The sequence below is a fragment of the Thermobia domestica genome, chromosome 3 (assembly GCF_964235325.1).
Source record: "Thermobia domestica chromosome 3, izTheDome1.hap1.1, whole genome shotgun sequence".
In the NCBI taxonomy this organism is placed as follows: Eukaryota; Metazoa; Arthropoda; class Insecta; order Zygentoma; family Lepismatidae; genus Thermobia; species Thermobia domestica.
The window spans coordinates 351,142,785-351,157,667 of NC_137456.1; the positions used below are offsets into that span (position 1 = coordinate 351,142,785).

General features: G+C 35.3%; 1 protein-coding gene across 2 annotated transcripts in view; it reads left to right on the forward strand.

The window, feature by feature from the left end:
* Nucleotides 1-14,883, forward strand: part of MICU3 (Mitochondrial calcium uptake 3) — a 330,518-nt gene that overhangs the window by 276,950 nt on the left and 38,685 nt on the right. For both annotated transcript variants that reach the window (XM_081752946.1, XM_081752947.1), the window contains one exon: nucleotides 8,886-9,136. In XM_081752946.1, the coding sequence (XP_081609072.1) occupies nucleotides 8,886-9,136 (251 nt within the window). The remainder of the gene's footprint in view (nucleotides 1-8,885; nucleotides 9,137-14,883) is intronic.

Genomic DNA, 14,883 nt, shown 5'->3' on the forward strand with positions numbered 1-14,883 from the left:
CCTCCGAACCATTAGATACCCCTCCTCCCAATCGCAGAGAATATCTGATTGTTAACTTATTGAATGGCTGTGGTCTGCAACTTCTCCTTCGCAGATGTACAAATGTGTTCTTCATTGTTTTTATGTAAATTGCTCACATTTACACCTTACTGATTTAAATGTTTCTGGCCCGACCATGGAAGCTTGTGGTGGACAGCACCGTGTCCGTGTATTTTCGGGTAATTTCATGTTCCCTTTCACATTCTCAACAGGGCCAGCCTATGGTAATTTTCCGCACCATCCAATATTATTATTTACCACCTTCCCTTCCTTAGAAAGCTATGATTTTAATTACGTTACCCCATCATAATTATAGTAGCATTAATGAAAACATAAGATGCATTGAATGATAATGATCATCATAGGTATTATAACATTATTGACAGGTCACTTGCTGCAACAGAGAAGCTTCCATGCTCTACGGTCTTCCGCTAACCTCTTGGTCGCCACGTACGATTTTTCTGTTTTGATATCGTCCATTAATTGTAGTCTCTCTCTCTCTCTCTTTCCTGCCACCATACCCCGTAGCAGATTCCTCATGATACAGTTCCTTCTTAGCCAATGTCCCAATCAGTTTTTCTTCCTCTTTTTAATAAGATCTAAAATTGTTCTTTTCACCCCACCATTTCTTAACACCTCTCTCTATTCTAATTTCCCCATTCTTCTCCACACCCACATCTCGAAAGCTTCCAGTCGTTTTTAATCATTTTTGCGTAATGTTCATGTTCCTGCCCCATACAGTGCAATACTCCACACGAAGCATTTTATGAGTTTTTCGTAACTCTTTATTCAAAACACAAAATAGTCTTTTCTTCCTCCTAAAGGCTTCTTTCGCCATTCCTATCCTTGCTTTTATTTCACGTTCATACTTCATATAATCACTAATAATACTATTCAGGTATCGAAAACTAGTCACCTTGTTCTATTTTCTCCCCTTCTACTTCTATATTTGAAACGCATCACATCGTTCCAATCACCATGGCTTTTGTCTTTCTAACATTAATTTTCATCCCGTATTCTTCACAGCCCTTCCTCAAGTTTGCTAACATATTACTGATTTTCTTTTCAGATTCCGCAACAAGCGTCATATCATCTGCAAACCATATACACCTAATCATTCTACCTCCTATTGAAATGCCATCTTCATTTTGTAGGCTCCTTTTTCACTATCTTTTCTAGATAGATAGATCTTCATGCTCTCTTCTGTATCAACCTGTTTCCACGTCGTCCTTTTTCCCATTTTCTGCAACATCTGTTTTACTGTTATCCGAATGTTCCTTTTCCATATTTGAACAATTAAACGAATGATTAGTCGTTGTCTGAGACCAAGCGTTGTTCGAATAATTGTTCGAAAAAATAATTATTCCAATTTTGGAAGAATCTATTATTCGAATTTTGGAAGAATCCATTGTTCCAATAATCAGTTTTATTCACATTTTAAAATAATTCAATATTCAGATAATTCTACTGCAGCCTGCTGAATGTAAAGTTCAATATGCTCCCACCGTCCCACCCACCTATCCTTTCCTCATTTGAGTATTTTTCTTCGAATTTTTCAACGGAAAGATTTCTTACTTCCTAGTTTTTCAAATTTTCAGTATTCAACATCTTGTTGCCTATTTTTCTTTTGCCTACGTTTTTCAGTTAAATATCCACTTTGGCCAGCACAAAGTTATGATCTGAGAAAATGTCAGCCTTGGGAAGGGTCTTCGAATTTTTCAGGCTATTCCGATACCTGTCTTGAATCATAACATAGTGTATTTGGTATCTTCGGCCGTCTATTGAAGATTTCCAGATATATCTTCTTCTCTTGTGCCTATTGAAGCACGTGTTTCCAATTACTAGTGAATTCTGTCTACAAAAATTGACCAGTCCCTCTCCCCTTTCGTTTTTTCCACCTAAACCATATTTGCTTTACGATACTACCTTCATGTTTTTCTTCCACAACTGCATTGAAATCTCCCATTACAATTACGCATGCACTCCTCTTCTCCCTATATATAATTGCTTCTATTTTCTCATATTTTTCCTCTACTTCTGCAGTTGTACGCAGTCGTCGGTGCGTATGTCTCTATCACTACTATCTCGGATGCAGCAAGAGAATCAAGACCATTTCCTGTAAGTTTCTCTTTCCTATCCATCAAGAGAGTCAAAAACATAAATTCCTTTTCGGATCTAACAAAAGAAGCAAGAACATTTCCTGTGAACTTCTTATGGAACCTACAAGGAAGTCAAGAAATGACTGAGAAAGAGTCACATCGTAGCAATTTCTGAATTTGAAATTAGCTGCTTGTGTTGAATCTCCTGGAGTTGAAATTGGGGAAGTTGTTTCCACATTCTCATTAAGTCTTCTATAATGCAATTGTTCCTTTGTACCTGATGAAGTGCAATAGTTAACAGGTTTTAGAAAATGCAACACATCTTCAGCTTTTCGCTTTACTTCCAGATTGGAGACATTTTCTTCTATGTAGCTGAAACAGTTACTGGTCAGTCTTCTTCGCATAGTTTCACAATTGTTGACCAACTGTTAGCATGCTTCTCCAAACAATCTACAAAGCTATTCAACTGTGCTTCTATTAGAAGAGCAAGTTTTGGTTTTCCAACGTGTCCATCCATATACCGCACTCGGAAAATGATGATACTTGAAATATTTAACAATAGTGTATATTATATGATCCTGTATATTAGGAGACAATGGCTGCATATAGTTAGTAGATAAGTTTAGTACATGGGCTGAAGAATCGTAAGTAACAATATCTGTCTTATCTGCCTGTTCTACAAGCATTTTCATAACATTGGATGTATTATACAAAAGTTAAAAGGTAGAAAATAATAATAATAAAAGTCTATTTTTAAAATAAGATTATTTAAACCATGGTTTCAACCAAGGTGATTTATATCACTCAACCCTGCTTATAGTGATTCTAAGTTTTCTCTATGACCATAAGGAATCTCCTAATCTTGCACAGGCCCGTATTCACGAGGGGCCTCACCCCGTCAATTTTTACTGCAAACGAGCTATTATGTGGTTGAATCCCCCCCCCCCCTAAATTTTTGGGCTGGCTACGGGTGTGACCTTGCATAGTATTTTTCCTTGTATCGGGATCCTGCCGCCAGGCCAGGCACATAGTTTTAAGCTTTTTTTTTTTTTTTTTTTGACAGTATAATGTCTGTGGGCCATCATGTCCATTTGTTCCCCATACTCGAAACAATTTACTTCGAGCGGTAAGAACTAATCATACTTTCTTACTAGAATATTTCAAAGTATAGAGTCTCTCTATTCCAGGGGTGCAAATAGCTACTCGCCCGGGGCGAGTAGTTCTTGGGTGAGGGCGAGTATTTAATATCATACCAAAGATAAGTAAATGATTTCTATTGTGAGTTATGGGCCAGTAGCTTTTTTCTTGGGCGAGTAAAATGTTGTTGCTTATTTGTATCCCTGCTCTATTCATTATATGTCAACTTCCTCAAACTCTTTCGTCAGGTAAATGCGATACACAGCGAAAATAAAGTAGAAGAATGCAAAAATGATTTGCACTTTGGTTGACGTGTAACTAATTTTTTGGCGGAAAGCTGTGTTATCACATCAAAAGTTTCTCATATTCATACGCTCTGTGCGAGAACTTCTTTTATAAAAAATATATACCTTGTAACACAGATCCGGTTACGTTACAAAGAGGTACTTATACAGGTATAGGATTGCGTCAGAGCGTGTAAAAGGGCGAGGGTTAATATGTAACCCCATTTGTCTCTTGGTATTAAGACGCACTTTCCGTTGAATCATCTCGTTACGATGGAGTTCTTAAGAACATTTTTTACAAGACAAAATAAAAAAAAAAGATTTTTCTCTTTATCCATGTGTTGACAATCGGAGTAGAAAGCCACAGAATTAACCGGTTAAATATGAAGATTGGCAGAGAGAAATATGGGGAGAGGTTGCATCATTTATAAAGTAAATATATATCACAGTAATTGACTCCTGGATCCATACCAAGAATTAACAGGAAGAGTTTCACCTTCAGAAACTAAGAATGGTTGATAGGCTATCTATTCTTCTCTCATAGATTATGGAACTTTCTGTATTTTTATTCACTACGTGTGTGTTTCTGCTACGTAATATATTCTTAATATTACTCCGTTCACTTTTCCTGAAACAAAGACAAAACATTTCTGGTTAATGGTGGAAAGCAAATTGTATTTTTCGTTTACCCTACACGCATGTCACTTAGTGTAAGATGGGCTTTTGCAGTTAAGGCCCACGATGAACATTACATTAGTAGGCTAAAATCTTGAGCATAACTTTTAGTAGTTTGTCCTCGAGACAAGACGAGAAATAAGGTTTTCCTCGTCTCGTACTTGTAAATTTTATAGAAGTGTCATCTCATCTGGATTCGCGGGAAGATTTTCTCATTTTATAAATTTATGTACAAAATTTATGCTCTAATTTTTTCTTAATTTAGTCTAAAAGTTCTTAGAATCCTTCTGCATCATGAGAGGTCGACAAACACTGTGATATAACAACATTTAAACGATATTTATTATTGGAGTACGGTATATTTTGTAATGACTTTCGTATTTTAAAACGTTAATAAATACTCTTCATTATGTTTGTACAATCAATTTATAGTTTTTGTATATAAATCATGCAGGGGCGTACACAGGGAGTGGGTCCTGGAGGTCCGAACCCCCCGAAATCCCGACTTTTTTTTTGTAAATGTAGTCTACTTTTAGGCACAATTTTAGAAAGTTTCATATAATTTAGCCACAAATTGTATTTGGACCCCTCCCGAAATAAATTCCTGCGTACGTCCCTGAAATCATGTAACACTAGAATAATGTTTCACACCTAAGATTTAGGTAAACTAGGGTCAGAAATGTCTCGAATTAAAAAAAAAAAAAAACCCTTCTTGTCTTGACTCCATCTTGTGATCAACACGAATATTGAGCACAATTCTGGACACAAATTCACGCGCTTTAGGTCAACAGTGTGTACTGAGGTAACTAAATGTATTGTACAGGGTGGTCCAAAACCATTCGATCAAATTGTACTGATACAGCAGCATACCGGTAGTAAATCAAGATGTAGAAATCTGCCACTAGCTGTAAAAATTTAAATTAAACACTACTATATTAAAGTAATGTTCAAGTGTACACTCATGTCCAAAATTATTGTCGAATATCTATAACTGTCTTTTGTGGAAATATAATTTGATAGTGACTTTTCAGGGTACTTCTAATACTGTTACTATGTAACGGTATAATTGGGAAGTGTAAATTTCTGGTAAATTTCATAGGGAAAGAATTATAAATACGAAAATTAGAATAAGTAAAACAAAATGTTGCTAAATGAACAAGAAAGGTTATTTTTCGTTATATTGTTCTTATTTACTGCTCTTTTGACATGAAACTTACCCCATACATGTCTTTGCCGATTATACGCATACTAACATTATAATAAATACTGGGCGAAATCGTTTTCAAATTATATTCCTACAACAGAATATTTATAGATATGCGACAATCATTTTGGACATGACTGTACATTCACTCACGCTCAAACTCAATGATGACAATGAATGAGAGTCTCATTGAGAACAACGAGCCCTAGCTCTTAACAGTTAGAACTGAATAAAGTTAATGAACGATATTCTCATTGAGCACTGTGCATGAGCCAAATGAGATTAATGAGCGCAATCCTCAGTGAGAGCAGCGAACTCTAGCTCGTAGTGAGCGTGAGCCCAATGAGGATAATGAGCGCGACTCTTACATAAAACAGCGAGTAACATTCTGCAAACAGCGAGAACTAGCTCTTATTGAGCGTGATATCAATGAGGTTAAGGAGCGCAGCTCATTGATAACAGCGAGTCCTAGCTCTTAATGAGCGTCAGCCCAATAAGAATAATGAACGCAAATCTTACTGACAACTGTAAGCGTGAGCCCAGTGAGATAATGAGCTAGACTCCTATTGAGAACAGCGAGGCCGAGCTGTTGTTGAGCGTGAGGCCAGTGATGTTAATGAGCACGAGTCAATTGAGTGAATACAAATGAATGTAGCTCGAGTAAATGGAGTCTGAGCTAGCATGGGTTTTATTGAGATTATCACGGGCAAGCTCAGTCGAGAATAGTGAACCTGAACTCGGGTATTGCAAAATGACTATTTACAGTATGACCCATGGAGTGATGAGTATATCCCTGTGTATTTATTTTCAAATTCTGTGTGTGCAACAGTAGCGAGGTTTAGCTCAGAAAAAAAAAAAAAAAAAAAAAAAAGATAATACTTGTTGTGAAGGCATCTCCCGAGTATGTATTGTTTTGCTGATCTTAACTTAGAACGCTTTCGTGTGTTGAAAGATTTTCTGATGAAGACTTAAGTGGAAAGGAATATTAGTGTCAAAGCACAGCTCTTTAAAACTTTGTTAGATGTTTTCGTAACTTATCGTATGTGAGTGAAGTTAAAGTAGCGTGTTTTCTCTTGGCTGGAGAAGAAACAGTTTTTCATAGCAAAGAGACTATTCTTCTTGTAATCCACGTGCAACTCTCCTGACACTTATGGGTCAAAGATGTTTCAGCAAGTTCTGTTGCTGGAAACCACGTGTTTATATTGTTTCCACTGCTGCAACGCATGGTGCATTGGTTCGTTTTCTCTGTTACACATGTCTTGTTAAGATTTACGTTTAATGATTAAAAAGAAGAAAAAGTCCATCTGCATCCCTTTCTCAGTAGTGAAAGATTAAGTGTTTTTACTCTTCTTGATTTAGAGATTTTTTAAATGGAATTTTCTTTTCTAATATTCAACGTTAAAGACAATCCAATTTTTAAAGGGATGGTTCATGGTTATATGAACCGTGCAATTACTGACTGCTCACTATAACTTCCCCGCAAGTTTTGCATTGCAGTTGTTTTGTCACATTGGCGATTAGATGCAATTATTTTTCTCACTGAATCGGCGGGAGCTCATGTGGTTCGGATTCCACGTTAATCAATAGGTCCACGTCTCATATAGCCTCGCTGCTGAACGAGACATTAAACTCAAAATCAACTCAATTTTCTCACTGAACTCCCTCATAGTTAAGCGGAGGCCACGCGCCTTTGGCGTGGGTGACTCGGATGCGATTCCTGGCGGAAGTTTATGTGGTTCGGATCTTTCGTTAAATAGTAGGTCCACGTCTGATATAGCTTCGCTGCTGAAAGGTACGCTAAATTCAAATCAAATCAAATTAAAATTTTCTTCTCACTATCACTTTACATCTTTCCAGTGGCGTATCGAAGGGTGATGGTAGTAAGGGTTGTAACCTCCAACCATTTAATGTCATATACTAGGCGCTTCCAAGTTTTCGTAGGGTAACACACACAAAGAAGACACATTGACCATGAAACATGAATTGCCGCAGATGCAGCACAGATTACCGTACTTTTCAAGATATTCACCAACAGAATTCAAGTACTTGTCACCGTTTTATTATTATTATTATTATTATTATTATTATTATTATTATTATTATTATTATTATTATTATTATTATTATTATTATTATTATTATTATTATTATTATTATTCCGTAATAGCCAGTATTCCTATAAAGTGTGTGACAGCCGTGAGTAATTTAGAGATGTAAGGACTCTCAAGAAAACCGGCTTAAAAAAAAAAAAAAAACCTTTTCCGCGCCTTTTTTTGCTTGGAAAAGTTTGGTCTTTTTAAAAACATTTGAAGTTTAAGGAATAAGGGTCAGTGCGTTCCATCATAACACGAAAAAGGATTTATTACTGCATTTTGAAGAAATAAATATATATATATACCAGGTGTTCCATAAAGAACACAACTTTGAAATGTCCGCCATTTCTTATCTAGTAAGTTGGCAGCACTGAACGTTACAGGATTTTTATCTGTTGTCTTTGTGGTTAGTAGTCACGGAGTTCCGTTCAGTGCTGCCAACTTGCTAGAGCAGAAATGGCGGGCATTTCAAAAATTGCATTGTATTCTAACATTCTCTTATTGACTGCTAGTTAAATAAAGTATGCTCTATATTGTAAGATATAGTATATTTTAATAAGTATACGTGTTCCATTTCATTTACAAAATTGAAAACATACGAAGCATTTCACAAAAGTACTTCTCTGTTCTCATGAGAATATCTCGAATTCAGTTGTATGTACTACCGCCACGCTTACATTTCTTCCTTGTTTCGAAGCGCGTTTGTGCTTTATCTAATATTCATCCTCATCCTTCTTCTGACCCAGGCCCCGCGCCGCAGGAGGAAAGAATTAGACAATTCAGGAAAGTTGTAATTTCTTTCGCTATTTAAAATATTTATAGATGGTGAACCATCAGTTTGTAAGACATTTTCATAGCTGTGTACTATTAATCTCTCGAACCTTACTTACACGTCATAGTAGTAGAATAACGTTATCATTGATATGCAAATGTCAAAATTGGAGCAAAATATTTTGTTCGTTCTGGGTATGGGATTCTCATCAACATGACTGGCCTCACAATTTGCTTCCGTCCCATTCCTCGCAAGTCAACGGGATGGCCCTGAGTAAGGCAAGTGATTGAGGTAAGATTTTTTTTTCTATTTTTAATATCCGCAGGAAGCTACCAGACTAGACCTTTTTTCAGTGGTGCATATTTATCTGTGTTTATTTTTGAAATTATAGCTCTCCTAAATAGATTCATACAGTAAACTACACTAAACCGATTAATACCTATTAAACATTGATTTCCTTTCCAGTTTCATCGGTAGTTGCTGTAGTGCCATTCCTAACGCTTCTATAGATCAATCAGTAAGAAGAGTCTCCTATTTTTCTGTTGACAATGATTGTCTATTAATTCTGATACTTGTTCACAGATGGAAAAGATTTTCAGCCTTGCCTGGAAGGATAAGCGAGGTATCCAGACGCCAGAGGAAAAAGAGAAGAAAGAGAAAGAAGCCGAAGAGGGCGGAGGTGAAGAAGAGAATAACAACAATCACAAGATTCCTGAGGAATACGTCGATGACGAACAGGGGCTACAGCGACGCCATCTTGTAGATACAACACTGCTTATTCATTTCTTCGGCAAAAAAGGGAAGGAAGAACTTCGTTATGAAGGTTTCAGAAGGTAAAGTGAGGGCTCGATCCAATTATACATGCAATTTAAAACTTAAGGTTGGTTTAAAGGGGCAAGTTTTGCCGATAGATGGCACTACAGTCTTCGTATCTCTCCCATGTATTTTGTATCTTTCGCGAAAAATCACGATTTCTCTTACAAATTCCAACCTACAGACTTCAAATTTTTAGAAAAGGAATTCCTTATCTATCGAAGGCAATAATCCGTGCCGATTTTTTATTTAGAATTTTCTTCATTGTTGAAATGGCTTGATTCTCGAAATGGATATCCAAATCTTTAACAATGAAGCTGTTTCAATAATGAAGAAAATTCTAAATAAAAAATTGGCACGGATTGTTCCCATTAAGAGGTTATGAAGTTCCTTCTCTAAAAATTTGAAGTCTAGGTTGAAATTTATAAAAGAAATTGTAAATTTTCATAAAAGGTAAAAAAATACATGGGAGAGATAGGAAGACTGTAGTGACATCTATCGGCCAAACTTGTCCCTTTACACTAATCTTAAAGGATTAAGTTCCAGTATTTCCAAACGACTAATTGTATGATTGCCATTATTTCTAGTTCTCGAAACAAAACCTATTTCTTGTCAATTGGTTTACGGTGCTGACAATTCAACATCTTATATTGATAGTAGCATTGCCCAATCAAACAATGCGCAATCGATAAAGGAGTGAAGAAAAGTGAGAAATCTAAAGTTTTACAGGCCGACACCCAGAAATACAGGAGATACAGGGGAAAGAAAGTTCTAGAATCATGTGAAGACAGCAACGCAAAAGATACTCTGACACAGAGAGAACTTCAAATTGATTAAAGTAATCAAAATGGCATTTACACAATAGTATAGTAAGCAACATTGTATCCACAGACATGCTCAATAACATCATATGTAATGCAGTGTTGCCAACTGAGCACGAAATGAAGTTTTGTTAAATGGCACGGAATACAAATTACAGTATAACATCTAGAAAATCTAATTATGAGTAGAACCATACTTGAGAAGTCGTGATGCACAGTGTTGTCAACGTTTGAAGATAGGCCTGTGAATTCCTATATAAGTCTTGGATGTAGACAATAGTCAAAAAGCAAAATACGTGAGCTACATTTTACGCCTTTATTGTAATTATTACACAATATCAGGGAGACCCTCATGGCTTACAAATGTACTTTTTCTAAGTTTATCACTCTTGTCAAGAGCCCCTCTCCTCATATGTACCAACATACTGCGGAGCGTTCTATCAACAGCAACACAAAATCTGACTACCAATAATGTGTGAGCTGATGCAACATTACATGATCAGAAAAGTGAGCCTGCTAATCAGTTGTCAATCCAAGAGCAAGCATCATTTCAGTTTTGTGTTGTGTTTGATACTATTCTGATTTTCCACTTGGACAAACCTCCTTCGACGCTGTGCTTCGTCCCTTAGTTTCGTACTTGAGTGATTATATTCTTGTTTGTGATCCCATATTTTGGTTTTAACTAGTTCGAATCTTGTACTTCATATGCTCTTCTACATCCAAGATTCATATAGGCCAATCCTCAAACGTTGGCAACACTGTACATCAAGACGTCACAGGTATGTTCTACTCATAATTAGATTTACTAGATGTTATAATTTGTGTTCCGTGCCATTTATCAGAAATTCATTTTGTGCTCCGTTGGCGACACTGCATTACATATGATGATATTGAGCATGTCTGTGGATACAATGTTGCTTACTATACTATTGTGTAAATGCCATTTTGATTACTTTAATCATTTGGAAGTTCTTTCTGTGTCAATGTATTTTTTGCATGGCTATCTCCACATGATTCTAGATCCTTCTTTCCTCTGTATCTCCTGTGTTTCTGGGTGTTGGCCCATAAAACTTTGGATTTCTCACTTTTCTTCACTCCTCTATCGATTGCGCATTGTTTGATTGGGCAATGCTACTATCAATATAAGATGTTCCCTTGTGAGTCGTCTGGAAATCTGTTCTCGTCAAGAACTGAAACTGGAAATATGATTATTTTCTTAAACAAGACAATGTTGGAAAAACCCACATATCTGGTCGCTGAACTTACAGGGAATCGAACCATGATCTTTCGTTTGCTGAACGATGTTGCACCACTTGAGTTACCCGAAAAAGCATCAATTTTTTGCGTTTGTTTCTTCTTCGACCGCAGAAACTGATCGTGTTGTTAGTATCTCAAATAGTAAGCCATTCACCTAGAAAATGGAATACCGATGTGTAAATCTTCTTCAGTCCTAAATTTAAAAAAGAAAAACTATGACCTATGGAACCCAGAGATTCAATGCCGCGTTTATAAAAGCTCTCCATTGACTTCTGTCCTTACCCAACTAGATCCAGTTTCTACTTTGTATTCCTATTTCTGAAGATTCATCTTAATATTGTCCTCCCATCTGCGCCTAGTCCTTTTCCGATTGGATTTCCAGTTAAAGCTTTGAAAGCGTTCCTACTTTCTTTCATTCTGGCTACATGTCCGATTGGATTTCCAGTTAAAGCTTTGAAAGCGTTCCTACTTTCTTTCATTCTGGCTACATGTCCGATTGGATTTCCAGTTAAAGCTTTGAAAGCGTTCCTACTTTCTTTCATTCTGGCTACATGTCCGATTGGATTTCCAGTTAAAGCTTTGAAAGCGTTCCTACTTTCTTTCATTCTGGCTACATGTCCGATTGGATTTCCAGTTAAAGCTTTGAAAGCGTTCCTACTTTCTTTCATTCTGGCTACATGTCCGATTGGATTTCCAGTTAAAGCTTTGAAAGCGTTCCTACTTTCTTTCATTCTGGCTACATGTCCGATTGGATTTCCAGTTAAAGCTTTGAAAGCGTTCCTACTTTCTTTCATTCTGGCTACATGTCCGATTGGATTTCCAGTTAAAGCTTTGAAAGCGTTCCTACTTTCTTTCATTCTGGCTACATGTCCGATTGGATTTCCAGTTAAAGCTTTGAAAGCGTTCCTACTTTCTTTCATTCTGGCTACATGTCCGATTGGATTTCCAGTTAAAGCTTTGAAAGCGTTCCTACTTTCTTTCATTCTGGCTACATGTCCGATTGGATTTCCAGTTAAAACTTTGAAAGCGTTCCTACTTTCATTCTGGCTACATGATCTGCCAATCTAAGCCTCCTAGATTTCATGACCCTAAAAATGTTCGGTAAACGATATAAATTATGCAGTTCCTCGTTATAAAGTTTCCGCCATTCCTCCTGTATCCGAATATTCACCTCAGGATTTTATTCTCTGATACTTTTAATCTGTGTTCTTCCCTCAGAGTGAGCGATCATGTTTCGCAACTATACAGGACAGCAGGCATGATTATGGTTTTATATATTTTAAGTTTCAAATTCCTCGACAGAATTCGCGACGACAAAAAAAAAAAAAATAAAATAAAAATAAAATAAAAATAAAAAAAATTAAAAAAAATAAAAAATAAAAAATAAATAAATAAAAAATAAAAAATAAAAATAAAATATAATAATAATAATAATAATAATAATAATAATAATAATAATAATAATAATAATAATAATAATAATAATAATACGGATTCTCTGCTTTTAGTCGATATTTATTTTTTTCTTGAATTACGTTTTGGTCTGTTAATATTGATTCTAGATACTTTCATCCTAGATACTAGATTTTTACTACTGGATTCTCTTCATTCCAGTAGTAAAAATTTTCTCTGTTTTAACAAAATTGTTCCATGTTATTGGGAAAAATATGATGATTGCATACCTCACGATTAATGGCGTTACTCAAGATCAATTTGGAATGCTCAGAGACTGCTCGGAGGGATGTCACATCGGTAAAACTTAAAAAGTGTATCTCTTCATACTAATTGAGGTAAACTTACGTAAGTACTAATTATTGTGTACAAATAGATTTTGTTCCCTTAGTTTGAAGAGAAAAAACTTCGATTTTTCACAAGTTATCTCTGGTTAGAAAGTTATTAGGACAGAACTAAAACTTTCCAAAGCTAATTCTTTCTGAGCTATATAAATCCACGGACAATTGTAGCACCGCTTCGGGAAATTGAAGAGTTCAACACCAAATGGTAGGACACCAGAATAATAATTTTCCATAAGTAGAAGCTTTGCTTTGCTATAATTAAATATAAGCTAATTATTTGCTGAGCAAAACTATATATTTTCATTAAAATTCAACATTTGTTACAGTTTCACCAACTAACTCTGGCTTCATCAGACAATACCGTTATACTGTATTGTACAGTTATACTGTATCACATGTTGTCTGATGAAGCCAAAGAGTTAGTTGGCGAAACTGTAATACGTGTTGAATTTTAATGAAAATATATAGTTTTGCTCAGCAAATAATTAGTTTATACAGAATAATGTTAGTGTTCGAAGAATTTACTGTAGATAGATGGTTGTGCGAGTAGTTTTAGATTAGATTAGATTTATTAATCATTCTCCGGACCATGTTACATGTACATTTGTAGAAAATGATATAGAACTCGTCAGTACATAATTTCGATATAATATTTAAAACAAATACAATGCTCTTGTGTTCAACAACTTGTGAAAATAGATATAGGCTAAACCAATTCTACAATCTATATAACAATAATATAACGCAGCGTTTCCCAATCTTTTTCAACTTGCGGCACACTACGGGTGTTACTTGAATTCTCGCGGCACACTTATAGATATTATTTGTAAATATAAAACACAGTGGTATTTTTTCTGTGATTATTGATCCCCTTCTCACAGAGAAGAAAGCTCGAACACTGGTATTTTCCCCGTGGTAAATCATTATGCTTATTTTTCATTCTACTTTTAAAATAGAAAATAATTGCAATGAAATATTGGACTCAAGTTTTTAAAAATACGCTTTCTTTTTAAAAAACTGTATCCAACCTTTTACTAAGAAGTAAGATCACTAAATAACGAACGAACAATCAAATCTCATTTACTTTTAAAACACAAATGTAGGCACTTTGTCGAAAGGATTGAATGATATTTTAAACTTTCAAATTACGAAATAGTCTGCAACAATAAAGAAGCAATAATGGTCATAACAATGACAACAAATACTTTCTTCAACATTAGAAATGTACGTACAGAACGGTAACACTGTATGAAACTTAAAATTATAGATTCATATAATGTGAATTACGAATTACAAGTACATATTTTTTCCTACGTTTTACAATTTGATTCCTCTAAAATTTATAATTTTGTTTCGATTCCTCGCGGCACACCAGCGGCCCATTCACGATACACCGGTTGGGAAACGCTGATATAACGTATGGAGATGTAATGTACGGGAAGGCTAATAAATTAATAAAGAAACTTAGTAGTTCTTAAAAGCTTAGTTCTGATTCCTTTTTACATTCAGATTTGTTGATTGATTGCTCGGCAACCAATTTACATTAGACTTCCAACACCCATGCAATAGTTTTGTTTAAAAATGAAATAATTTGAAAACACAGTAAATCCTCGTACAGAATTTCTAAGAGCGTTTCGAGCAAATTAATTACCAAATCGATTACCAATTAATTACTGTTACATGAAGTGAAGTGGAACAAAAAATGAACATGATTGTACAATAGTACTACATTCTATGAAATTAAAAAAAAAAACAAAAAAAACAAAGGGAAACTTTTCTCATAAAATACAGTTATATTTATCTGGTATTAATCAGTATGTAATATGTAATATGTAATATTAAAATATCTTTGAGTTTCCTTAATTCAGTGAATATGAAACATATTTCTTAAGG